This window comes from Schizophyllum commune (assembly GCF_000143185.2).
Source record: "Schizophyllum commune H4-8 unplaced genomic scaffold SCHCOscaffold_13, whole genome shotgun sequence".
Taxonomy (NCBI): domain Eukaryota; kingdom Fungi; phylum Basidiomycota; class Agaricomycetes; order Agaricales; family Schizophyllaceae; genus Schizophyllum; species Schizophyllum commune.
This window is the reverse complement of record NW_026089550.1, coordinates 776049-798046: the sequence shown is the minus strand read 5'-3', so window position 1 is coordinate 798046 and position 21998 is coordinate 776049. Positions and strand designations below refer to the sequence as shown.

The window sequence follows — 21998 nt, the reverse complement described above, 5'->3', positions numbered from 1 at the left end:
ATCGACGTTTGGCCGAAGTCCGGCAGCTGCCGACGCACGACTGCGATGCTCTATTATTCGTAGCAGGATTTGCTTGCGGAGTCAATTCTCGACACTCGCCAGATGTACATCAAACAGCGCTCGCGGTAGCCACATACCTCTTCAAGTCGAACTTCGGGAACTCAGAGCGAGGCGGTCTAGCCACTGCTTACATCACGTGAGCACCGCGTTTGCGTGACTTCTGACGTGACTTGGTGTGACGCGGCCCATTCACCGTCTTGCCTCTTACCACCGCTCATCAGCTCTGAAATCCATCTCATACCTGTACTCAAATGTCAGGAACGCGATCCTCCTCACGCCTCAAACTACTGCGTGATCATAAGGCCGTTCAGCAAGACACGCCACGAACGGTCGCCACTCGCGGTGCTCGGGCCTCGAGAGGCCGAATGAGCAAGAAGTCGGCCACCACGGCTGCTACAAAGTCCAATCCGGAATGCGACGCACAGACACTATCAGCACAGGCGGTGAAGGCACCCCCAGGCAAGACAGCCAAAACACCCGCATCGAAGGCCAAACCTCCCGCGAACAAACGGCGCAAAGTGGCGAAAGTCGATGTCAATGCTGACGACAACGCGAGCGATGGGTGCAATGCTCAGGTCAAGCAGCCTCGCAAACGCAAGGGAAAGCTGCAACAGATCACGGATATGCCGCTCGACATTCTCTTTGAGATCTTCAAGCTGGTTGATCCGGTCGACCTCCTGCACCTTTCCCACGCGAACAAGACGCTTCGCAGTACGCTTCTGCGCAAGAGCTGCAAATGGATCTGGGAGTACTCCGTCAAGCATTATCGAACACCCATACCGCCGTGCATGGACGATCGCCTTCCCCTTCCTCAATACATCAATCTCTTGTTCACGCAGAATTGCTTCGTGCGTCGACCTGATTCTTATTGAACGTGCGCATTTGAACTGACGTCCACACCCCAGGAATGTGGATCCAGCAAGGGGAAACACGCTCTCTGGTGCTTCTTCGATCGAGTGTGCTCTGACTGCATTCACGAGAAGTGCGCAGTGACTTGTCTCAGATATACCGTCAACATCTGATTAATGTGCAGATATATGGCCTTGGATTCGTCCTTCACTGTGTCGCATTCGGGCGTTCATACTCGTTATCGTATGCCCGGGAGCAACAGTACGTCCTTACCTTAAACCTGCTATAGACGCAAGTTCTGCGTGGAACTACTTTGACGGTTCGACAGGTCGGAAACTAAAGCGCGTGGTGAGCAGACAGGAGTACGACGAAGTACGGCAGGAGCTATGGTCCATCGAGGACGGCAAGGAGCGATGCGAACGTGAATTAGAGATTCACAATGAGGCCTGTCGGATTATGAAGGTAAAAGACTCTGACCGTGCGCATCGTTGTGCATTGCTAACGTGTCATGGTATAGTTTGACGGCATCATCGAGGCCTTTTTTCAGCTGGAGAGGCGAAAGAATAACCGGGACCTTTCCCGCATCCGCATTCAGCGTTATAATTTGTGCGTGGGCGGCTTCCAACGTGTGTTGCCTACTAATGACCATATCAGCCTCATAGAGAAGCTCAAGGAAATGGGGTACGAGGATGAGCTGCCCAAGCTTCGAGCATGGAAAGGAGGATACCTCGACAAATACATTGATAGGGACACGGAGCTCACTGCGCGAGGTACATGGATCGTCCTGAATGATGATCATATTATGGCTGACGTGCGGATCGATTAGGTTGGGTACTCATGGCGCAGAATGTAAAGGAGTACATGGACGAGCTAATCCGGCTCCGCAAGAAGGCGGTCGCGGTCGAGGTCTTCAGGGCCCGCATTGGCGTGCTGCGACGGAGGCTCGATAACTTCTCCAGTCTGGCTCCGCAGGCGCACAAGCCGAGCCTCTCAGAGCTCGCGATTCGGGAGCCGCTTGCGACGCTGTTCATGCAGGACTTGCAGTCTGGATCGACGGACGTCATATCTTCATTCCCGGATGAGACCCTCGTACAGCTCGCGCGTGAATGCGAGACAGAGGCAGCCGCGTACCTTCGTTCTCTTTTACCAGCGAAGAAACAGGGCAAATCTACGCGCAAGGATCGAGGGAAAGCGCAAGATCAAGACACCACCGACGGTCTCTTCCTTGCGACCACCTACTTCAAGTGCGCGAAGTGCACAGAGCCCATGCCCTACCCTCGTGCTTTGGTACATCACTGTCTCTTCGCTTCGGAGCAGGAGGATGAAGAGGAAGACACGACTATCTCGCTCACGACCATGCTTGCTGCCTGCGCCTCTTCTGTCACGCCGTTCTATCATCCGGACTCTGCTGGCGACAAGGTGTTCTTCGATGAAGAAGCGAGCCGGCACGCAGAAATCCTGATCAAGGCTTGCGGGTTGGACCCCAGGAAGGCGACCTTCGCGGATATGGAGGCGCTGAACGTGCGTGTGGAATGCGTCCCGTGCAGCAAGAGGCAGCGTCTCGGGATGGGCTGGCGGACCGCAGTAAGTGGACTCATTTTTTCTTGGCGCAACCAAGGAACAAGAATGCTGACGCTGCCATGCCTAGCTCCTTCATTCGCTCAAGAAGCACTACGCGACGGACGGCGGGCCCATTACCGCGCACTGGAGCGTTGTTAGAGACACCGACGATCTCGAACGGATATATACGGCGGAAGACCATGCGCACCGCTATAGATGGGGCGTCAAGATACTTCGCTGCCCCGTCCGCGGATGCAAGACCCAGTTTGTGGGGAACGAGCGCGAGTCGTATGGTATCGATTGGCACAGGGCTGTTGCGTGAGTGGGAGTATGCGTCCGAGACGGTCATTGCTGATTGATTTTTTAGCCATAAGGATCTGTCGTGCGCCTCGAATCTGTCGATGGTGTGCGGTTACCCGTCTGCTGTGCGCTTCTAGAGGTCAGAACAAGGTCAGTGACGCGTGGGACCCAATTGCAGAAAAGTTCGCGTGGGGAGCGTTCTGATTTGTGGTGTCGGAGAACCGCCCGCTTTATACCCTTTTATGTACCACACTGTTGCGATATTGGGGATTATAAACTCTACCAGTTGCAAACTATTACTTCGCAACTATCTTCATGGACGAAGACGAGCCCTGCCTATATATGTGAACGAAGGCCCCAGAGACACGCTTTACGAACAAGGCAGTCCAAATCGAAATGAAAACGTTCACTTCCTAGCAACTCTTCCTGGTGAGAGCTCAATCACGCCATTCGAAAGTCCAATCCAAGAGTGCCATCATCGATAACAGCCAGCTACTAAGTCATACACAAAAGGGTTCGAGTACCAGGATGGACGTCGGAAGAACCAGCACCTATACAACACATCTCTTCCAACCCAATCCGCGAGCGTACGCATCCGAGTTCAACGACAACGTCAGGCTCGACCGCGAGACACCTATCCACACGAGAGAGGGACATGGATCCAGGATGTAAGGGGAGAATGGTATAGGACATGCGTCGTGTTAGTGTGAGGGGAATAAAGTGCGCCAGTGCGCAGAGTCCGGGCGGGGGATGTACTAGGGTAGGGGTGACAGCGGTAATGGCAGGCGAACGGCAGGGGAAAGCGAAAGCCGGGTCAGAGTAGGTACATGATTCGTGGTGAGAACAGGAACAGGAGCAGTGTCATGCGTGAGTCGGGTGTCCAGGGACGGCGCCAAGAGACCAGGCTGTTTTGGAGCTCGCCGCAGGAGGCCTCTCAGCGGGATGCTGGGAGAGCATCACGGCACGAGGGGCGAGACGCTTAGAGCTCGTCGCAGTACGGCCAGGTCGACTCGTCGTTCGGGTCGTAGCCGTCGTCGTTCTCCTCCGCGGCGCTGGACGTCGGGGCAGCCTCGGACCAGGTCGTCGGCGACTCGGTGGTGGCGGGTGCCTCGGTGGTGGGCGCGGCTTCGCTGGTCGTGGTGGGCGTCGCGGACGCAGCGGCGGTCGCGGTCGCGGGGACGGTCTGCGCCGGGATCCAGTCGCCGTTCGCGGGAGGGTGCACGGCGTGGTCGGCGACGCAGAGGACCTGTCAGGACGGGTCAGGAACTGAACAGGCCGAATTAACGGAGAAACTACAACGTACCTCGCCGACGTAGAGGTTCGAGCAGTCGTCAGCGATCTGCGGGTTGTTCTCCTGGAGGAGGGTCTGGTTGAGGCCGGTCGCGCCGGTGATGTCGCCGCAGGTCTGCTGCGCCTCGACGACCCAGACGTCCGAGCAGTCCTCGGCGTCGTAACCAATGCAGTAGGACTGGCCGGAGATGAGGTTCGTGCAATCCTCGTTGATCACACCCGCGTTGATGATCGCGAGCTGGTAGCTGCGGGCGGATGTTAGGTACGGGGAGAGGAAAGCGAGCGTTCGCAACGTACGTGGAGACACCGTGCTTGGCGGAGAGACCGTCGCAGGTCTGGCCATCCTCGGGGGTGGCCCAGCGGACACAGTCACCGGCTAAAGCGCCTGCTGTATGTGAGCTTCATCTTCGAACTGAAGACCCTCGCAACACGCACTGCGAACGAAGAAGGGCGCCACGACGGCGGCGGCGGCAAGGGTCTTGGAGAACATGGCTGCGGGTGCTGCTGGCTGTTACAAAGAACGTGGGGCAAAAAGAGGGACTGGGGCGCGAGCGGCGGAGATGATGGCGGGAGGAGAGAACAGGGAAGGAGGGAGGAAGAAATAGGCGGGTGCGCCGTGGGAGCGCCCCTAGCGAGAAGTTGATGGGCGAGCGCGTGGCAGGCGGGCGGCTGGATACGCCCGGCGCCAAGTGCTGCTCCACAACCTCCATGTCCCCTCCCCCGGTCGCCGCAGAGAACATATGGGGGCGTCCTGTGGACGTGGTGGACGACCGTTCGCAGTGATGTGGCAACGAGTGTCGGGAACAGCGACGAGTTCGAAGGGCTTGCGCTGGGAATCGGACTTGAAGTTGAACAAAAACGATCAAGATACCTTCTCAGTTGGTCAAGGAGGCAATCAGCAATGATAAGATACATCTCGGGAAGCTCTGCCCGCGGCTTCGAATATTCTTCTAGTCCATTTTGCAGCCAGATATCCGACGTCCATACGAGCGTCCCGGCGGAGGGAACAACAGCTTTCGGGGCGGAAGACAGCGCCGAAGGCCCTCGGTATGAATGCGTTGCCGTGCCCAGCGAGCCTTGAAGGGAATTGCCAGTCTTGCCAAGGACGCGGATTATCCGTCGTGCCTGCCTCGCAGAGGACTACCGGAAGACCCAATGTACAGGACATGCTCAAGTGGACATCGCATGAACGTCTGTGGACTCCAGTCGTGTAGCCGAAACAGAGCAAACGTTGTAACAAAGGCTGGACATAGATCGCTGTAGACCTTCGGCTCGAGCAGCGGCGGAGTAAGCGCGAGCCTCGAGTATGACAGCAGATAACGGAGGTTCGTTGGTCGTGAGGCAGGGGTAGTCGGCATCGCGACTAGGGGAGGACATTTGTATGAAACAAGCAGGGACTGAAAAGGGAATTTCCCAGAGTAGGAGGTTTGTGGGTCCACCGGCGTGACTGCCGGATTCGAACAGGCAGGAGCAGACACGCAAAGCAAGCCCAGGTGCAAGGGAGGAGAGCTCGAAGGGAAAGGGCATGCGCTCAACCTTCTTGTCCCGCTATATACGCTGGCAGCGACTGCGCATCGGCCAGAAGGAGCTGCTCGAAACGCCTCGAGGGCCGACCCTTGGAGCGTTATTATGTGACCGAATTGAACTTTGGCACGTGATAGGGTACGCGGGGACCTACAACTCCCCAATTGGCAATTGAGCGTTGGCTCTGAGCGCCTCGTGGGCGAAAGGAGGACGGTGCATACTTATGGTTCGAGAGAGAAATCTCCTGGACTGCGGAAGGAAGCGTGCAGATGTTGACAAGAGAATGCTGATCAGACGAGCCGCATGTATGCTCTGAGTGGTTATTACAGCAGAGTGAAGGCTACAGAGTAGAAGTGGTGGTTACTAGCGACAACAGGAGGCCGCTCGAGGGTGGCTTGCAAGACAAAGTAGAGGTCGCCGCAGAGAGTCTCGCGTAGGATCGTCATGCTCAAAGCGCATAAGGTCCGGGCATCGTCAAGCTTCAGGCTTGCGGCTCATGCCTGCCTTCGACGTGCGCTGGCTCGGGCTTCGTTTCCCGCTGCTCCTTCCGCGAGTCCGACTCCTTGACTGGGCTACATGCAGCCGAGGCGTCCGGCCCTCCACTGCACGCCGTCCCCGCTCCCGGCCGCGCGGGCCCGCCGAGCCCGAAGAGATTCGTCAGGCTTGTCGCGACCGAGTCGTACACCGTGCGCGAGGGCTCGGGGTGGATGGAGTGTATGGTGTGCTGGAGGATGAGGCCGGTGGCGGGGGAGAAGGTGTAGGTGGTGGCTCTGAAGTACATGTGATGTTAGCATACTGCATTCGCTAGCTGCGCAACAACCGCCAATCGAACGGACGACCGCTGGTCGAAAGAAAATCCGCTGAGCAGGAAATGTTACTCACACTTCCCAATCCGCCAGATTCCCGCTGACGCGCGCGATGCCCTGAACCTTCATGAGCATGTAAAGGCTCTTTTCGCGGCTCTTGCGCTTGGAGGCGGAGTCGGCGGCGAGGGGAGGGGGTGTGGGGATGTCCGGGTGAGGCTTGGAGCCGCCGGTGGTGACGCGCATCTTGGTGAGCTCGACGTGGAGGTCGTGGTACATTGTGCTGAGGCCGCGGCGGAGGAGGACGGAGGAGGCGAGGTAGAAGGAGTAACCTGGGTTCAAGGTGAGTACAGGGCGCGAGCGACTTGGCAGTGACGGCAGGGGTAGATGCATTGAGGATGATGCACACCTTCGATCGTTAAGTTCTTCGGCAGCAGGGCAGATACATGCTCCGCCTTGGGCGTGTACGAGAGGCGCACATTCGGACTGTAGATCGACTCGATGTCCTCATCATGCCTCAGGAAGTCCAGCGGGCTAGCGTGCGCAATAGGGATGTGCAGCGGCGAGGACCGCCGTGGCTCGCCGGTCTCCTTGTCGATGGAGGTGACCAGTCCCGACTTGAAGAAGTCGGGCAGCGTCTCTTGTAGGACGTAGATGCCGCGGCCTGTGCATTCGGCGTTCACGATGAGCAAGGTATGCATATGTCAGGAAGCCCGCTCAGCGCACCTGTCCTCAGCTCCCACTCCTGGTCGGATATATCCTCAGGGCCCTCCGTGTGCGGGGGCGGGGGATCGCGCGGTGGCGTCCCCGGATCGGAGAACGCGTGCGCGTGCGTGAAGGGGCGCGCCGGGAGACGCCTTGAGGGTGCAGGGCATCGGGCGAGCGGTACGCGGCGCGCGTATCTCACGCAGAGCATCGGGGCTGGCGGCGACGACGGGGAGGTGGGCGTGCGCGCATGGCTGGTGCGAGCCGCGCGGTGAGATCATCGCGGCCGTTCGCTTTGGCCTTGCTTTGGTTGTTCGACGCGGGTGTCGGGCCGGGGCGCCTATTGGGCTGAGCGCGTATCGGCGTTCTTTGATTGCTGGCCATCTCTGCAGTCGAGTTGATTTTCTTTAACCTGCATCTAGGCCCTTTGGTACTTGGTAGCTTGTGTAAATATTCGCTACGACTATCTATGTGAACACAGACCCAATTAGGCCAGTGATACTCTTAAGACTTCGAGCGCAGGGGAGGTAGTACTTCAATTTGGTATCACAAGCTTGTTTCGTGAGCTTGGTTGGACAGTCAAAGTTGCAGAATCGTAGTTCATCGTTGTAGCGTGATAGAGGACTCCTTTTCCTCGTTGTACCTAATCACCTAAGATAGAGCGATATCGACCTCGCTAATAATTTACAGGCTCCGGGTAGTCCTTGACCATAGATATGTCGGTGGCGCGGGAGAGGTCTTTGTGACTAAAAGCAGAATATTAGCTCGCACGCGCCGATGTGAAGCAAGAAACTCACGCTACAGCCCTGTGCCATTCGAGCGCGTCTAACTCACCGCTCGGGCAGATGATTTGAGTTTTGCAGCGTGAGATAGGACAGTGCTGTTGGGACCAAGCACCCCACGAAGGTTTGTTGACTTCCTGGTGTTCGACACGCCTCAACTCCCACTCGTCTTTAACGACTTCCCAGTAGCTCTTGAGTGGTCTGTCATCCTCGACGCGGTGCTTCTTTAGGGAATGAAGAAGCTAGCAGAGGCATGCGTCAGGCACTACAGCGCGGATCGAGGGAATGGGGCTTACCGCTGCGCGCCAGCCCATTGCGAAGTTTTTCCTCCCTCTGCAAGACCAAGACATGCACTTGACGTGTACGTTCAGCGACTCCATGTTTGCGAACGTCGCTTTCTTGGGGTCTAGGCCGCATGCTTCGATGAGGATTCTTGCGTGCTGGCTGGCTTCGAGGTCGAAGGTGACCCTCTTCTTCTTGGCGGCGGAGGGGTGGTAGAATGGTTTGTCGGCGCAACCTTTGGAGGCGAGAATGGTGGTGAGCGAGATGGTGGTGTCGCCGTCGTCGGATGGGCTTTCGGGGGCGTAAAGGCACTCGTGGATCGCTGCGCGCGGATAGGGCATGGGCTCCAGGCACTTCTCGTTGGTGCACCAGAAGTAGGTGGTCGCCAGGAAGAGGGGATCATCGGCGCGCGCGTCCTGCATCTCTGCGACTTTGCCTTTCTCCTTTTTGCTTGGTTCCTCGGGAGGGATGAGAGCGCGGAGAAATGCAGTGGCTTCCGCGGCGCATTCTTGGGCGAGTTCGACGAGTTTCTCGTCTGAGATTGAAGATAGCACGTCCGTCGAACCGGACTCTAGGTCCTGCATGAGTAGCGTCCGGATGGGCTCCTTCAGCGCGAGCGCCGCCCAATGAGGTCTCAGGGAGCCTGGTGCCAGTTGGGGGTAGTCCTTGAGATGTAGGCGCTCCGCACGCGCGCTGAAGGTCTCGATCGCGGCGTCCTTCTTGCGGTATGGGATCAGGGCATTGATGTACTCTTGGACATTCAACTTCATGGACGCCCAGGCTGTGCGAGGGAAGAGTTGAGCACGATAGACAGCGGAGGAGACAATGTACTAACCCTCGTTAGTCATGTCCTGGTCCCCTTCGGTGTATTCATTGAGGTAATGGGGCCGCCAGGCTTGAAGCTTGGGGACCTCGTCGCCGTACCCCAGCTCTGTTAGCTTGTGCGCGATGCTAGGCATAGATTTGAGTGAAAGGGCTAACACGACAAAGCTAGGTACGTACAAGTTATAACGCCGTTGACAAATACAGCGGCGCTCCTTCACGTCTTCCTTCTTTTCGGCCCTGAGGAACTCCTCCATGACCTTCTCGAACTAGAAATGAAGGCGTCAGGAATGTCAGTTCGCGCGCGCAGCCTCAACTCGTACCGCCATGGACTCTTGAGATACTTTGTCTATTTCTCTCAGACGGGAGTAGTATGCGCCAGTATCCTCGATCCGCTTGGTCTCGTCCCGGATCTTTCGCGCCTCTTGACGGTCCGCGACAAGCTGCTTGGGACCGGCTGGACAGCGGCTGAGTAAGCGTTTGCGGATTGGTCGTTGTTTGCGCACCATAACCGCCGGGCATTTGGTACCAGGTGCGTACACCGTAGTAAGACGTATTGCTGTCGATTACCATGTACCTGTCAATCGCGCGAAGGTCAGGACTCAGATGTAAGAGTACGAATTATCAAGGTGATTACTGCGCACTTCTTGTTGATACATTTGTTACAAAGGCGATCGAGAAAGCACCAGAGCGCATGCTTTCCTTTGTCGGAGCCGCATTCCTGCATCGTTATCAGTACGGGGTACGCAGCCCGCTAGGCGAACAGTCGACATACGAGGCAGTTGGTGGTAAAGAGGAGACTCATGTATTGGGGGATAGACAAGCGGTTCTTGTAGCATGGCGGTATGGCGGTGCGGTAATGCTTGATCGTATGTTCCCAGATCCATTTGGAGCTCTTGTGCATGAGGATCCCGCGGAGCGCCTTGCTTGTCTGCGAAAGACGAAGGATGTCGGCTGGATTGCAGAGCATGAAGATCTCCAGCAGGATCTCGTGTGGCAAGTCCTTGAATCCTTGCGTATCTCTACTAGGGTTCTCAAGGTCGGCGTCATTGTCGTCAGCCGCGGGCTCAGGGCTTGCCACTTTACGGCGCTTGTTCGCCCTGCGTGGGGCTTCCGTATCCTCGCATGGAGAGACGTTACTTGTCGTAGATGAAGAATTCTTCGTCTTCCTGGCGGTTCGTGAACTCCCAGCGGGCTTCTTGTTGGCGCGAGATCGCGCTTTGGAGGTCTGAGCAGTGGCGGTGGCAATCGGTCCTTGCGCGTCCTGTCGCGCAGTCGTCTTATCTTTACGACGTGATGCTGCGCGTTTTCCGGCCATTTATGAAGGCGAGGTGATGGAAGGGAGTGGCGGTCAGAAACAAGACGAAGGTGAGGAGAAACGCATCAAGTGACCGTGATCCCAACGAGGCAGTCACGTGGTACCAAACAAGACGCCTCGTGGTCCTTCCGTTCAAGACCCGTTCGTTTTGCGCGTGCATCGTTGTGACAGCGTAGGCGGACCTGCGAGCGCCAGGGTTCCTTGCGCCCATTTTCGTCGAGCTTTTGGACGTCGTTCGAAAGTTGTCTCCGCGCGATGGAGTCCCCTGCGACAGGCGTTTCCTGCCCCGACCCTAGCGCGCACGTTTGGGTGTCATGCGCCGAACCCAGTGCTCATCCCGCCAACGCACCACTACCACAACCACTGCTCCGCAGCTGGCAGACTCAGCGATTGCGCTCAGGCCATTGGGTCCTGGGATGGCTAGCTACTGACGAGCTTTGCCGTGACTACTGTCGCCGCGCCTGTCACACGCCTTTTCACAAGGAGAACGGTGACCCTCCGGACGACATGGACGGCCATATCTCTTTCCTGCGGCGCACTCTAGGGAATCACTTTGTGCTGAAGTACGACCTCGATTGTCGCGGTGGCAGGGTCGTGTTTGCGGACCGAACGCTCATGAAGGTCAAGTGGGCAATCATGGTGTCGGATAACGAAGGAGAGACTCCAGAGCAGCGGCGCTTGCCATCACCGAGAGTAGTGGACATGATAAAGAAGGAGTTAGGGACGGAGGAGGAACCAAAATGGTACAAGTGCATTGACTCCAAGATCTAGGGCTACCAGGCGAGTAGGTAGTAATTGCTGAACTCGGGATCAGTACTTATACAGTGCATACAGAAATAGCGCGTATCATCACGCTCAATGGGAAGTCAAATAGTGTACAAGCCGAAGTCTCCGTTCCAAGTACATTCATTGATTTGACATGCAAGATACACTCGAAACAAGAGTTCCGAATCGACCTTGCTATGTCTGCCCGAAGTCAACGTGGTATTGATACCGACACCGTTGTTAAAATTGCACAGGCGCTAGGTAGTGGCTGACCATCGACGTGTCGGAAGCGCGAGACAGGTTCTTGTGGCTATACACACCATGTTAGCTCGCATGCGGCGAAATTCACATCACTACTCACGCAACAGCACTATGCCAATCAAACGCATCCCTTTGGCCTTTCAGGCAGATCATGTGTGCGTTGCAGTTCGGGAGAGTACAGCGCAGCCCGATCCTAGTAGTCTTCTGCCACAAGGGAGGTCTGAGCTCCTCAGCCATGATGCGCTTCAGGTCGTTCGCGTTCTTGACCACGGACCAACGAGAGGAGATTTGTTCGCCGTTCCTCAGTCTGGCACCGTGCTCATTGAGCGAGTGCAGAAGCTGGAAAAGACATCATGAGACTCGTTCAGAAATTCGAGGGAGCTGTACGTACCGCTGCGCGCCAGCCCATCGCGAGGCGCTTCTTGCCTTTGCAGGCGAGACACTCGACGTGGACGCTCAGCGACTCCATATCCGCAAACGTTGCCTTCTTTGGGTCGAGGCCGCAAGCCGTGATGAGGATCTCCGCGTGCCGGCTGGCCTCGGCGTCGAAGGTAATCCTCCCTGGGGCAGCGTCGGGGTGATAAAATGGTTTGTCGGTCCAGCCTTTGCTCGCGATCATTGTCGCGAGCGAGATTGTAGTGTCGTAGTCGTCAACCTTGCCTTCGAGGGTGTAGAAGCATTCGTGCATCGCCGCGCGAGGGTACGGCATGGGCTCCTTGCATGCCTTATTGGCGCACTTGAAATATGTGGTCGCCAAGAATAAGGGGTCTTCGGTGTCCTCATCGAGCGCTTTGTTCGCGGATTTGCCTTTCCCCTCGCGAGGGATGAGGGCGCGAAGGAAGGCGGCTGCCTCGGCTTCACACTCTCGTGCGAGTTCGACGAGTTGTTCGTCCGAAAGCGCCGAGAGCACGTCCGTCGATCCGGACTCTATATCCTGTAGGAGAAGTGTAGCAATTGGCTCCTTCACCGCGAGCGCAGGCCAGCGGGGCCGCAACGAGCGAGGAGCCAGCTTCGGGTAGTCTTTGAGACTCAGTCGAGCGGCCCTTTTGCTAAAGGTGTTGGCCGCCGCATCTTTCTTGCGGTATCGAATCAGTGCATCGATATAGTCTCGAACATGCGGCGCCAGAGACTTCCAAGCTTTGTGAGGGAGGAGCTCAGCATGGCATGAATTAATCCTGCAGGGGCTATGGTCCTCACCTTTTTCTGTCAACTCCTCTTTGCCTTCGGTGTACTCATCGAGGTAATGGGGCCTCCAAGATCGCAGCTTGGGGATTTCGTCGCCGTATCCCATCTCTGTCAGCTTGCGTGCGATGCTGCGAAAAAAATAGAATCAGAGGTAGAAGACACCATGAAATTGACTACGCACAAGTCGGCACGGCGTTGGCAGATACGATGGTGCTCCTTGATGTCTTCATTATTCTCAGCCGCGACAAAGTCCCTTATGGTCCTGGCGAACTGAAGGGCAAGGCGTCAGATATATCGAGACACGCACTTGCTAAGCCTGTCCGTACCGCCATGCATCTGCGGGACTCGTGGTCTATTTCGTCTTGACGGCGGTGGCGAGCGTTGGTGTCCTTGATCGGCTTGGTTTCTTCCCGGATCCTCTGCGCCTCGTGGACGTTCGCAATGAGCTGGTCGCGGCGGACTGGGTAGAGGTTGAGTATATGTCAGGTCATCGGCACGGTTGTTGACGCACCTTTGCTCCCAGGAAGTCTATACCAGATGCGCACGCCATAGTAAGCCCATTTCCTGTCGACTACCATGTATCTGCGGATTGCGAAAAGGCGTCAGATGTGAGTGTCAAAGTGTGGCATTGGTGCGCACTTCGACTTGATGCATTTGTTGCATAAGCGCTCAAAGAAGGCCCAGAGCGCGTACTTTCCTTTGTCGGAGCCACATTCCTGTATCAAAGTCAGCATGGGCGAACGCAGCTCGATATCCACAAAGCCGACGTACGAAGCAATTCGTAGTGAACAGGAGGTTGATGTATTGGGGGAGGGGCAAGCGACCGTTGTGACAGGGTGGTACGGTGGTCCGATAGTGCTTGATCGTGTACTCCCAGATCCTTTTGCAGCTCTTGAGCAGGAGGGTCCCGCGGAGCGCCTTGCATGTCTGCGCAAGGCGTAGGATGTCGACAGGATTGCAGAGCTTGAAGATCTCAAATAGGATATCGAGCGGCATATCGGTGAGCCCCTGCGTAATTCTATCGGGATCGTCGACGTCGGCATCGGGGTCGTCGACTGTGGGCACGGGCTCGGGATTTGCTACTTTACGGCGCTTGTTTGCCCTTGGTGCGGACTTCTTGACATTTTCGCGAGAGGCGGCATTGTCTCCTTCCGGGACAGAAGACTTTGACGTCCTCGCCGATCGTGAATTCGGGGCAGGTTTCTTGTTCGGTCGAGATCGCGCGTTGGTGGAGGACCGAGCATGTGCGGTAGCAGCTCCCTGCGTGTCCTGTCGAGCAGGCGTTCGCTCTCGAAGAGCCTTGAGGCGGGATGATGAGCGTGTCCCAGACATGTATGAAGGAAAGGTGATGAAGGGAGAAGGCAAGACGAAGGTGGAAAGTCACATCGAGTGACCGAAATCGCCACGAGGCGATCACGTGGGCCCCAGCGACTTGAGTCTAAGTCTCGTTTCCAGGGGCACGCGACTCGTGTTGTGCCTTCTCTCTTGCCTACACCGGCCATCCCGACGCCTGCCTCACTTTCTTCCATCTCAATCAGCCGAGAATTATCTTGGTGAGGCATTGCGCTCGTAATCTTTGCTCGTGGTAGCATGGCTGGTAGTAGGACAGACGTTGCAACCCAGACGGACCTCCAAGCGCCGCATCTGCGCCGCTGGCAGAAGAAGCGCCCTTTCACCTCAGCCCATTTAATTTTGGGCTGGGCGATTACGCCTGAGATATACCGGAGGTTCTGCACCGGTGATTTGCGGTGCCCTACGTACCTTCATGGTAAACCGGGAGACCTGGACGAGGAATACCATGAAGAGGCATTACAGGAGGTGGTCTGTGACCTTCTGGGCGAGAAGTATGAGCTTCCGTGCGCCGGATACAAGCTCGTCTACCTCGATCCAACCTTGCGCAACCGGGAAATTGAGTTTGCCTTGGTCTTGACAAGGTCGGGGCGAAGCACAGCGCAGCTTGCCCGACCGGCGGTTGTTGACGCGATAAAGAAGGAGCTAGGTACGGAGGAGGAACCGCAGTGGCTTCTGCGAGCTACGTAGTCGTGGTGAGTCCTCTGAAGCACTACACATGGTATCTAACGCTCATGAAGACGCCGAGTCAGGGCGCGCGAACACCTTTAACATATAGATCATGTATGCCACCCTGAATGCGCGAGGCCTCCATGCGTTTCACATGTGCGATATGATGCATTGATGAATTACTGAACGACTCGCGGCTTGTCCTCAGCACCGAGCATTCATCATCGATGAGCTTTGCCTGCCCGGACCCTAGGGCACGTCCTTGTGTCACTTGCCCCGATCCGAGCGCGCACGACGCGAACAATCAGCCAACCCTTCGCAGTTGGCAGATACCTCGTCGATTTTCTGGGCGTTACATCCTTGGATGGCTCGCCACCGACGAATTATGCCGTGGCGTATGTAGTCGTGGCTGCACGACGCCCTTTCATAAGGAGAATGGGGAGCTATGGGAGAACGAAAGCATGGAGGCTCACATTCGGTTCCTCCGGCAAGATGTTGGTGCCTTCGTCGTTGACAAGTTCGATTTGGACTGCGTGGGAAAAAGGGTGGTCTACGTCGATCGGGCGCGCACGCGGGTCTCATGGGCAATTGTGGTGTCGGACAGCGGCGGCGAAAGCCCAGGAGAGCGACGCGTGCCGTCGCCGAAGCTCGTGGACAAAATCAAGAGGTTCTTGAATACGGAGGAGGAGCCTCGTTGGTTCAAAGCCCTTGACTAGCTGGTGAGAGCTCGCTCTTGATCCTGTTCGATAGCTTTCGACTGAATCACGAACAGCGCGACTTGAACGTGCGTTCGGGTTGCGAGGCGCCTGCATGATCGCCAACTCATACTTTCTCGCTTACAATGCTTCGTCATGATTTATGCTGTTTCTCCTGCTTGTTGTGCTACGTATGTAATCTGTTCTGCTGCTGGGAACGACTTCGGCCAAGCATATTGATCACGATCAGCACCTCCTCGAGATGGGGAAAGTACTCCCGCGGTTGATGAGCATAGATGCTCCTATAGTCCAAACTTCAGCTGCGTAGCCGCAGTAAGGCCCCCAGGTGTTATCGCGAAAACACGCTGAACGCACGAGGCGAACCTACGGTTAACACGTGTGGTATGAGAGAAACACTTTGTCTTGAACACCGACGCGGCCCGGGACCTTGCCCACCTCACCCATGACTATCACTTGTTTCGACCCTCGCGCACTTCCTGCAGTCCCCTGCCCTGACCCCAGCGCCCACCACTCGACTCCTTCAGCAGACCTTCGCATCTGGCAAAGACGGCGCAGATTCGACGGGCGTTACATACTGGGGTGGCTTGCCACCGACGAGCTCTGCCGTGGTGTCTGCCTTCGCGGGTGCCCCACGTCGTTCCACGACGCCAACGGGAAGCTGACGGAGAACGAGAGCATGGAAGATCACGTCGACTATCTTGAGCAAGCCCTCGGCCTTCGCGTTGCTCGCGTGTTCCGCCTGGCTTGTGTAGGATCCAGAGTGGTTTACACTAGTCGGGGGCGCTCGCGACTCTCATGGGCAGTCGTGATCTCGGACAGCGAGGGTCTCAACTCGCATGAGCGGCGCGTGCCATCGCCGGAAATTGTGGATAGGATTAAGGGATGGCTGGGTACGGAGGAGGAGCCTCGCTGGTTCAAAGCGCTCGACTGACGGCGCGAAGTCAATACTATATCTTGACTCAGTAGTGAGTACTTTGGGATTGATTCAGTAGATACGAGCTGAAGCAAGCACAGCCTTGATGTGCCGTGCCATAGGTTTGCTGCTAGGGAGACGGAGGTTCGAATGCATTGGTCGAGGGATTAGACAGTTTTTGCTCACTGCCCTATCATTTCCACATCGACGGATTGTCGACCTATCAGCAACTTTCGTGGCGTAAAAGAAGTTTATGGGACTATCGCATCCGCTGTTCGTGAGATTTTTCAGGTTCTTCACCTTCATATATGGAAGTTGCGGACAGGGTCGAACTCTTGACCTCGAACGCGATCCGTCATTTCTCTCACGCTTCGGACCGAATCTCCTCTGCTTCCGCCATCACTGTCGCCGTCGTTGTCCGCCACGACAAGCTCAACAAGTCACTTTCTTGCCAGTCTCGAGTGAGAGTACCTGGATAGAGTATCGGTGACGCGACATGGCGTCCGCCGCATACACACTCGCGGCGAAGGCGGCGCATATGCTGCTCGTCCCCCTCGATGCTTTCGCCACCGCGAACGCGCTCGGTGAGGGCGAAGACCCAACGTTACCCCCCGGATCCCCTCCAACGCGAACCTTTGAGGGACCTTGGTTCCAAACGCAGCTGACGATATCGTGTGCTCTTGGTGCGTCTGATGCCGGTCATCAAAGGTGAATTGACTGATCGCGCATGCAGGCTTCTCGTCCTTCATCATCTTCTCGTATTGCAGGACGCGATGGCCCATACTGTTTGCGCCGAGGACGAAGCTGAAAGGTGCGTTGCACGCTGTGGACCTGAGTCGCTCAGCTAACCGCGCGTAGGCTTCTCCCCACATGAAGCGCATGAGGCTCCCGGCCCCACTGTACCCTCCGCTGCGCACCCTTTCGCATGGTGCGCTTATCATCCATCTCGCGAATGAAGGACACTGACGGAAACGCTGCAGGCTCTTCGCCCCCTTCGCATGGATAGGTCCAACCATTCGCACTTCTGAATACACCGTGTTGCAGATCGTTGGCCTTGACGCGGCCGTTTTGCTATCGTTCTTCAAGATGTGCTTCTATCTATTCGCATCTGCGAGTGTATTTGCGGTCGCCGTCCTTATGCCAATCAATTTTCAGGTGCGTATGCACTACAGTGGCCGCCTCACTCGTTCTCACATTCCCGCAGAACAACAAAGACCTACTTGATGACGGCGACGATGGCGACCCGAATGACGATTGGCCGTACCTTCTTCCCAAGCGCGCTATCCTACCCTCAACGACCGTCCCCCCGAACTCCACGAATGGCACTGTTCCCGGCCGCGACTGGCTTGACCTCATCTCGGATGCAAATTCATACCTCTCCGCGCACCTCGTCTTCACCTACCTCTTCACCGCGCTCGCCCTCTTTTTCATCCGCCGCAACTATCGACGCTTCATTCGCGCGCGCCAGCTCTTCTCCCTCGAGCTTGTGCACTCGATCCCCGCGCGCACGGTTCTCGTAACGCGCCTGCCGCAGCACCTCAAGTCCGAGCGCGCGCTCGCGGAGTACTTTGAGGCAATGGATCTGAGCGTGGAGAGCGTGTCGTTGGTGAGGGAGGTGGGGTCGCTGAAGAGGCTGCTGGATGCGAGGACGGAGGCGCTGTTGAGGCTGGAGAGGGCGTGGGTGAGGTATGTGGGGAATCCGAGTGCGGTAGAGGAGTATGACCCGGAGGCGGCGGAGGGTGCGCAGTTGGTGGATGTGGAGGATGGGAGTGAGGTGGATTTGGAGGCCAATGGCGCGTGATTTGTTGATGGTCGATTCGGATTGTTAACTAATCACTGTCGACAGGTGGCTTCCGCAACTACGACGCGGCGACGAGCAACGAGCGAAGGCGCTTCGTAGTCCCACATCGCCCTCGACCGACTTTGCGACCGCGATGGTTCGCTCTCAGGCGATGCGCCTGCCTTCCCTTCCCGGTCCCATGGCTAGCGCCGAAGGTCGATGCGTTAGAGTACCTCGAATCGGACTTCCGTGCTCTCGACGACGAGTTCAAGAAGCGGCGAAGGAACGGCAGGTTTAAGGCGACGGAGGTGAGCACGCCTCAGCCTGGTATGCGTGGGTAATGGCTGACAGCAACGTAGACAGCGTTCGTTACATTCGAGAAGATGTCGAGTGCGCAGGTGGCCATTCAGGTTGCGCATGCCCCTGCACCCCTGCAGACTGTCACGAAGCCAGCGCCTGAGCCTAGGGATATCGTGTGGTATGTGGGGATAGTCCTCGCTGTCCCACTCATCTCATGTTCGGTCGCAGGTCCAATATGACGCCCTCGCAGCGCTCTATCATGACTCGCGACACCGTTGTCATGGCTCTCATGGGCTTGCTCTTGTTCTTCTGGTGAGTTGTCTGCCCTCCTTACGTCGGCGCGATCACCTAACCGTATTCTAGGGTCATTCCCACATCGGCTTTGGCGTCTTTACTGTCGTATAAGGAGATCAAGAAGACTATTCCTTGGCTGGCACGCCTCATCGACCGGAACGAGACGATCGAGGCGATTGTGCAGAACTCCTTACCCTCTGCGGCGATCATCACGCTGAACGCGCTACTACCCTTTTTGCTCGAGGCTTTGACGTATGCGCAGGGTTATCGCGCGAGGAGTTGGATTGAGTACTCGTTGTTGAAGAAGTGAGCGATGCTTGGACTTTATGGTCGTACAGTGACTGAAGGACTTCTCGCAGATACTTCCTCTTCCTGCTCATCAACGTTGTCTTCATCTTCCTGCTAGCGTCGACGTACCTGCAGCTGGTTATGGATTTGGCGAACTCGCCGGCGAAGATTCCGGAGAAGGTTGCGCAGGCGTTGCACGCAGGCAAGGCGAGGTTCGTATTCGGCGTATTCATATTGCAGTATTCTGGACTGACACATCGGTCGTACAGGCACTTCTTCCTTTCCTACGTGATCCTTCAGAGCTTGGGTATCATGCCGCTGCAATTACTTAACCTCGGAGTCGTCATCCCGCGTATTCTCATGCGTATCTTCGTGACGCGGACACCGAGAGGTCAGTAGAGTCCCGATTGCTGCATGGTGTTGTGCTGACAGCGGGTCATGCAGACTTCGCCGAGCTGAACGCGCCACCGCTGATCAACTACGGCGTCGTGTACCCGCAAGCCATCCTCATCTTCGTCGTTACCCTGCTGTACAGCGTCACACAGCCCCTCATTGTTGTCTTCGGCGCGTTGTACTTTGGCATCGGCTACGTGGTGTACAAGTACAAACTGCTCTTTGGTGAGTAGCGTGGTATATGCTTGAAGCTATTGCTGATGGATTTCCTTGCAGTCTTCTACAAGCCTTACGAGTCAAGGGGGCAGGCTTGGCCAATCACCTTCATCCGTCTGATTTGGGGCGTGGTCATCTTCCAAATCTTCATGGTCGGTTTCTTCCTCCTGAAGAAGGCGTATATCATCTCGACGATCATGGTCAGTGTAGTTTCTTTGCTCCGGTTGCGCTGCTGTCGCTCAAGATGAACAGGTCCCGCTCCTGGGATTCACTGTTGTCTGGACGTGGTGGGTTGACCGCACGTTGGCGCCACTGTCGAAATTTGTCAGCCTGAGTTCCGTGTGCGAGGTCGAGAGGGGCGAGGAGACTGCTGATGTTGTGCGGCTGCGGGCGGGCCATCCGGTAACGTGGAGCCAGAGGTCAGTACTTTTGTACCGAGGAGAAGAAATGAGTAGCTGGCTGACGCATCCATTGTCAGCAATTTAAACCGGCGACGGTATGCACAGAACGACGATACCCTGTACGTCGCACCGGAGGATGAGCGGACAGACTACGTACGTTGTGATGCCTGTTCGTTGAGCGTTCATTGATGTTTGCGCAGTCGCAACCCCCAATGGCAAATTGGTATGCCGGCGTGCTCAAGTACGTTGAATCTTCGCTGCTGTGCCCTTCTCGTCTGACGACCTTGTATAGCACTGGCAAGCGCCGCTATGGTCACCCCGCACTCAACGGTGTTCTCCCCGAACCCTGGCTGCCCTTGAAGAAGGGCCAGACGCTCGTCAACTCTCAACACCTGCACAAGGATGCGACTGGCAATGGCGAACCCGCCGTCGTTCTCAGCCTTCGCAAGCGCGCGAGCGTCGTCCACCGGCGACGGTCTGCCGCTGCGCCCGACCTGCTCTCCGGCGAAGCCGCCAACGGCGAGCCACGCGACGACGCCAACCCGTGGCAGCAGGAAAGCCCTGCGCGTCCAAGTCAAAGGCGGGCGCGAACGGCGCCTGCGCCGCTGCACCACCGGCTGAGCTTCGATCAGGCGACGGGCGTGATCAATCTGCCCGATGACGAGAGCTGGCTAGTCGGCGGGTTGGAGGGAGAGGAAGCGGCCGCAGCGGAGGACGAAGAGGACGTGGACTCGGACGAGGATTACGGGACGGTGCAGCATATCGTCGTGCACAACCCGTCGCGGCGAACGAGCCTGATGGGGCAGGGGAGGCAGGGCAGCGTAGGACCGCAGAGGGTGGCCAGTGGCTCGCAACCAAGGCCAAGGACGTTCAGCGGGCAGGGGCTGCTCGATCGGCAGGTGCTTGACGTGCCCGCGCGGCAGCTGGACGCGGGCATGCGGAATAGCGGGATCGTGGGCAGCTTGGGGAGCGTGGCGGAGGTGGGTGGGGGTGGAGGTGAGGGTGGAGGGGCGATCCAGCTGGGCGGGGAGGATGTTCTGGGAGGCGGAGAGAGCGTTGTCGGAGAGGGTTCGGTTGCCGGTGACTCGGTGGTCGGGGAGGAGGGGACGCCGTCGAGGACGTCGAGGTATGGGACGTACTTCCATCATCCGGAGAGGAGGCGTTTGCAGATTCCGGGGGCGTTCCCGGGGAGGTGATCAAGCGGTTTTCGGGGGTAGGAATGGGGTTTTGGAGGAGGTCAAGAAGAAACGCGCCGGAGGGGATTGGAGCAATGTCGACGCTCATATGTGACTATTGATCGCACTTTCGTTCTGTGCTATTGTATACCTCCTAGTACTTGTATATATGTAGGCCCTGCTTGATGGAAGGTGGCTTTTGGTTTGTTCGGATAGGATATTATATACATTCTGGCTCAGCCCAGCTTGCTTCTGCTATGTGGTGTTTACACCGCTTCGGCGATGGCCGCGAACCTGATGTGACGGCTTCTTGGCTTGTCTCTCAACGTTCAACATCTACCAACACCGCACACTATGGCTGCTGACGGTGCTGCAGCGAGGGTTGCTCTGGCTCTAACATCAAATACCGCCGCCACCGGTATACAAGCGTCCTCACCAGCCCTGCGCAGCTGGCAGACGGAGCGTCCCCCTTCCACGCACCACTACATCCTTGGATGGGCGATCACGGATGAGATGTGTCTTGCATACTGTCGCCGCGGCTGCCCCACCGATCTTCACGACGGCCAGGAACCCTTTAACGAGGCGCTGCACCTGAAGAGCCTGCGAGTCCTCGTTTGTGGCATCCTCGCCCATGTGTACAATCTTCCGTGCGCCTCATTCAAGCTGGTGTACGCTGATCCGAAGCGCAGCAGGAGGTTGGGCATCGCGTTGGTGCTGTCAGACAACCAGGGTTACTCTGAGGAGGAGCGAAGCTTGCCCGACCCCGCGCTTGTTGACGAGCTTAAGAAGGAGCTGGACACAGAGGACGAGCCACGATGGCTACCGCGCGCCGATTGACACAGTAAGTGCTTTTGAGACCGATAGCGGGGAGGTAGGGCCGACTCTGGAATGTAGCGTTTGCGGGCAAACAAGCCTATGGCGTATGCTCTGGCGAAAAAATACCACGGTCGCGCTTTCACGCCGCGCGACCGCGCTTCGTCTTGGGGGGAGGGACGGG

General features: G+C 57.0%; 13 protein-coding genes across 13 annotated transcripts; 6 read left to right on the top strand and 7 right to left on the bottom strand.

Moving 5' to 3' along the window:
* Positions 1 to 683: 683 nt before the first annotated feature.
* Positions 684 to 1991, top strand: SCHCODRAFT_02672718 (uncharacterized protein; the record flags this gene model as incomplete). The annotated part of the gene is made up of 8 exons (XM_050346653.1): positions 684 to 908; positions 966 to 1042; positions 1094 to 1170; positions 1238 to 1371; positions 1427 to 1515; positions 1564 to 1679; positions 1736 to 1815; positions 1869 to 1991. 8 exons carry the CDS (start codon positions 684 to 686, stop codon positions 1989 to 1991), a joined length of 921 nt encoding a protein of 306 aa, XP_050197693.1.
* Positions 1992 to 2175: 184 nt separating this feature from the next.
* On the top strand, positions 2176 to 2906 carry SCHCODRAFT_02517496 (uncharacterized protein; the record flags this gene model as incomplete). Its single annotated transcript, XM_003025990.2, has 3 exons — positions 2176 to 2493; positions 2558 to 2787; positions 2837 to 2906. The coding sequence occupies 3 exons, from the start codon at positions 2176 to 2178 to the stop codon at positions 2904 to 2906; spliced, it is 618 nt and encodes a 205-aa protein (XP_003026036.1).
* Positions 2907 to 3605: 699 nt separating this feature from the next.
* SCHCODRAFT_02100685 (uncharacterized protein) lies at positions 3606 to 4721 on the bottom strand. The gene is made up of 4 exons (XM_003026069.2): positions 4495 to 4721; positions 4357 to 4444; positions 4073 to 4304; positions 3606 to 4015 (listed from the first exon to the last, which is right to left on the bottom strand). The coding sequence occupies exons 1-4, from the start codon at positions 4547 to 4549 to the stop codon at positions 3749 to 3751; spliced, it is 642 nt and encodes a 213-aa protein (XP_003026115.1). The 5' UTR covers positions 4550 to 4721; the 3' UTR covers positions 3606 to 3748.
* Positions 4722 to 4787: 66 nt separating this feature from the next.
* SCHCODRAFT_02641977 (uncharacterized protein) lies at positions 4788 to 5306 on the bottom strand. Its single transcript, XM_050346252.1, has one exon. It carries the CDS (start codon positions 5225 to 5227, stop codon positions 4955 to 4957), a length of 273 nt encoding a protein of 90 aa, XP_050197692.1. The 5' UTR covers positions 5228 to 5306; the 3' UTR covers positions 4788 to 4954.
* Positions 5307 to 5856: 550 nt separating this feature from the next.
* On the bottom strand, positions 5857 to 7355 carry SCHCODRAFT_02641973 (uncharacterized protein). Its single transcript, XM_003026070.2, has 4 exons — positions 7113 to 7355; positions 6796 to 7050; positions 6466 to 6718; positions 5857 to 6353 (listed from the first exon to the last, which is right to left on the bottom strand). Exons 1-4 carry the CDS (start codon positions 7300 to 7302, stop codon positions 6065 to 6067), a joined length of 987 nt encoding a protein of 328 aa, XP_003026116.1. The 5' UTR covers positions 7303 to 7355; the 3' UTR covers positions 5857 to 6064.
* A 412-nt stretch (positions 7356 to 7767) lies between these two features.
* SCHCODRAFT_02672714 (uncharacterized protein) lies at positions 7768 to 8496 on the bottom strand (the record flags this gene model as incomplete). The annotated part of the gene is made up of 3 exons (XM_050346652.1): positions 7768 to 7837; positions 7889 to 8115; positions 8170 to 8496. The coding sequence occupies 3 exons, from the start codon at positions 8494 to 8496 to the stop codon at positions 7768 to 7770; spliced, it is 624 nt and encodes a 207-aa protein (XP_050197691.1).
* A 774-nt stretch (positions 8497 to 9270) lies between these two features.
* Positions 9271 to 10295, bottom strand: SCHCODRAFT_02518484 (uncharacterized protein; the record flags this gene model as incomplete). The annotated part of the gene is made up of 4 exons (XM_050343397.1): positions 9271 to 9434; positions 9484 to 9554; positions 9622 to 9698; positions 9753 to 10295. The coding sequence occupies 4 exons, from the start codon at positions 10293 to 10295 to the stop codon at positions 9271 to 9273; spliced, it is 855 nt and encodes a 284-aa protein (XP_050197690.1).
* Positions 10296 to 10441: 146 nt separating this feature from the next.
* SCHCODRAFT_02641967 (uncharacterized protein) lies at positions 10442 to 11327 on the top strand. The gene is made up of 2 exons (XM_050346251.1): positions 10442 to 11075; positions 11130 to 11327. Exon 1 carries the CDS (start codon positions 10551 to 10553, stop codon positions 11064 to 11066), a length of 516 nt encoding a protein of 171 aa, XP_050197689.1. The 5' UTR covers positions 10442 to 10550; the 3' UTR covers positions 11067 to 11075; positions 11130 to 11327.
* SCHCODRAFT_02517325 (uncharacterized protein) lies at positions 11301 to 11940 on the bottom strand (the record flags this gene model as incomplete). The annotated part of the gene is made up of 3 exons (XM_003026071.2): positions 11301 to 11370; positions 11422 to 11660; positions 11713 to 11940. The coding sequence occupies 3 exons, from the start codon at positions 11938 to 11940 to the stop codon at positions 11301 to 11303; spliced, it is 537 nt and encodes a 178-aa protein (XP_003026117.1).
* An 805-nt stretch (positions 11941 to 12745) lies between these two features.
* On the bottom strand, positions 12746 to 13851 carry SCHCODRAFT_01164936 (uncharacterized protein; the record flags this gene model as incomplete). Its single annotated transcript, XM_050341145.1, has 5 exons — positions 13278 to 13851; positions 13146 to 13222; positions 13018 to 13088; positions 12833 to 12966; positions 12746 to 12776 (listed from the first exon to the last, which is right to left on the bottom strand). Coding segments are annotated over exons 1-5 (873 nt in total), but the record flags the coding sequence as incomplete, so codon positions are not given.
* Positions 13852 to 14078: 227 nt separating this feature from the next.
* Positions 14079 to 16179, top strand: SCHCODRAFT_01164930 (uncharacterized protein). The gene is made up of 5 exons (XM_003025991.2): positions 14079 to 14505; positions 14526 to 14551; positions 14855 to 15218; positions 15298 to 15309; positions 15769 to 16179. The coding sequence occupies exons 1-5, from the start codon at positions 14097 to 14099 to the stop codon at positions 16170 to 16172; spliced, it is 1215 nt and encodes a 404-aa protein (XP_003026037.1). The 5' UTR covers positions 14079 to 14096; the 3' UTR covers positions 16173 to 16179.
* A 350-nt stretch (positions 16180 to 16529) lies between these two features.
* Positions 16530 to 21292, top strand: SCHCODRAFT_02693263 (DUF221-domain-containing protein). The gene is made up of 17 exons (XM_050346849.1): positions 16530 to 16837; positions 16888 to 16965; positions 17013 to 17082; positions 17135 to 17309; positions 17359 to 17947; positions 18001 to 18242; positions 18294 to 18412; positions 18463 to 18546; positions 18598 to 18834; positions 18888 to 19028; positions 19086 to 19207; positions 19261 to 19434; positions 19486 to 19625; positions 19678 to 19844; positions 19904 to 19979; positions 20027 to 20067; positions 20119 to 21292. The coding sequence occupies exons 1-17, from the start codon at positions 16651 to 16653 to the stop codon at positions 21020 to 21022; spliced, it is 3546 nt and encodes a 1181-aa protein (XP_050197687.1). The 5' UTR covers positions 16530 to 16650; the 3' UTR covers positions 21023 to 21292.
* Positions 21293 to 21313: 21 nt separating this feature from the next.
* On the top strand, positions 21314 to 21983 carry SCHCODRAFT_02555545 (uncharacterized protein). The gene has a single exon (XM_003025993.2). The coding sequence runs from the start codon at positions 21356 to 21358 to the stop codon at positions 21836 to 21838; it is 483 nt and encodes a 160-aa protein (XP_003026039.1). The 5' UTR covers positions 21314 to 21355; the 3' UTR covers positions 21839 to 21983.
* The last annotated feature ends 15 nt before the right edge of the window (positions 21984 to 21998 follow it).

Excerpts from the sequence above, each read along its gene's own strand:
- SCHCODRAFT_02100685 (XM_003026069.2), bottom strand. The coding sequence starts at position 4,549 with ATGTTCTCCAAGACCCTTGCCGCCGCCGCCGTCGTGGCGCCCTTCTTC. Across the intron at positions 4,445-4,494 it reads GGCGCCCTTCTTCGTTCGCA|GCGCTTTAGCCGGTGACTGT; the intron begins GTGCGTGTTGCG and ends CACATACAGCAG. Across the intron at positions 4,016-4,072 it reads CGAACCTCTACGTCGGCGAG|GTCCTCTGCGTCGCCGACCA; the intron begins GTACGTTGTAGT and ends CCGTCCTGACAG.
- SCHCODRAFT_02641977 (XM_050346252.1), bottom strand. The coding sequence starts at position 5,227 with ATGTCCTGTACATTGGGTCTTCCGGTAGTCCTCTGCGAGGCAGGCACG.
- SCHCODRAFT_02641973 (XM_003026070.2), bottom strand. The coding sequence starts at position 7,302 with ATGCTCTGCGTGAGATACGCGCGCCGCGTACCGCTCGCCCGATGCCCT. Across the intron at positions 7,051-7,112 it reads GGAGTGGGAGCTGAGGACAG|GCCGCGGCATCTACGTCCTA; the intron begins GTGCGCTGAGCG and ends CCGAATGCACAG. Across the intron at positions 6,354-6,465 it reads AATCTGGCGGATTGGGAAGT|AGCCACCACCTACACCTTCT; the intron begins GTGAGTAACATT and ends CATGTACTTCAG.
- SCHCODRAFT_02641967 (XM_050346251.1), top strand. The coding sequence starts at position 10,551 with ATGGAGTCCCCTGCGACAGGCGTTTCCTGCCCCGACCCTAGCGCGCAC.
- SCHCODRAFT_01164930 (XM_003025991.2), top strand. The coding sequence starts at position 14,097 with ATGGCTGGTAGTAGGACAGACGTTGCAACCCAGACGGACCTCCAAGCG. Across the intron at positions 14,552-14,854 it reads CTGCGAGCTACGTAGTCGTG|ATACCTCGTCGATTTTCTGG; the intron begins GTGAGTCCTCTG and ends CGCAGTTGGCAG.
- SCHCODRAFT_02693263 (XM_050346849.1), top strand. The coding sequence starts at position 16,651 with ATGGCGTCCGCCGCATACACACTCGCGGCGAAGGCGGCGCATATGCTG. Across the intron at positions 16,966-17,012 it reads GCCGAGGACGAAGCTGAAAG|GCTTCTCCCCACATGAAGCG; the intron begins GTGCGTTGCACG and ends AACCGCGCGTAG. Across the intron at positions 19,845-19,903 it reads CCGGTAACGTGGAGCCAGAG|CAATTTAAACCGGCGACGGT; the intron begins GTCAGTACTTTT and ends ATCCATTGTCAG.
- SCHCODRAFT_02555545 (XM_003025993.2), top strand. The coding sequence starts at position 21,356 with ATGGCTGCTGACGGTGCTGCAGCGAGGGTTGCTCTGGCTCTAACATCA.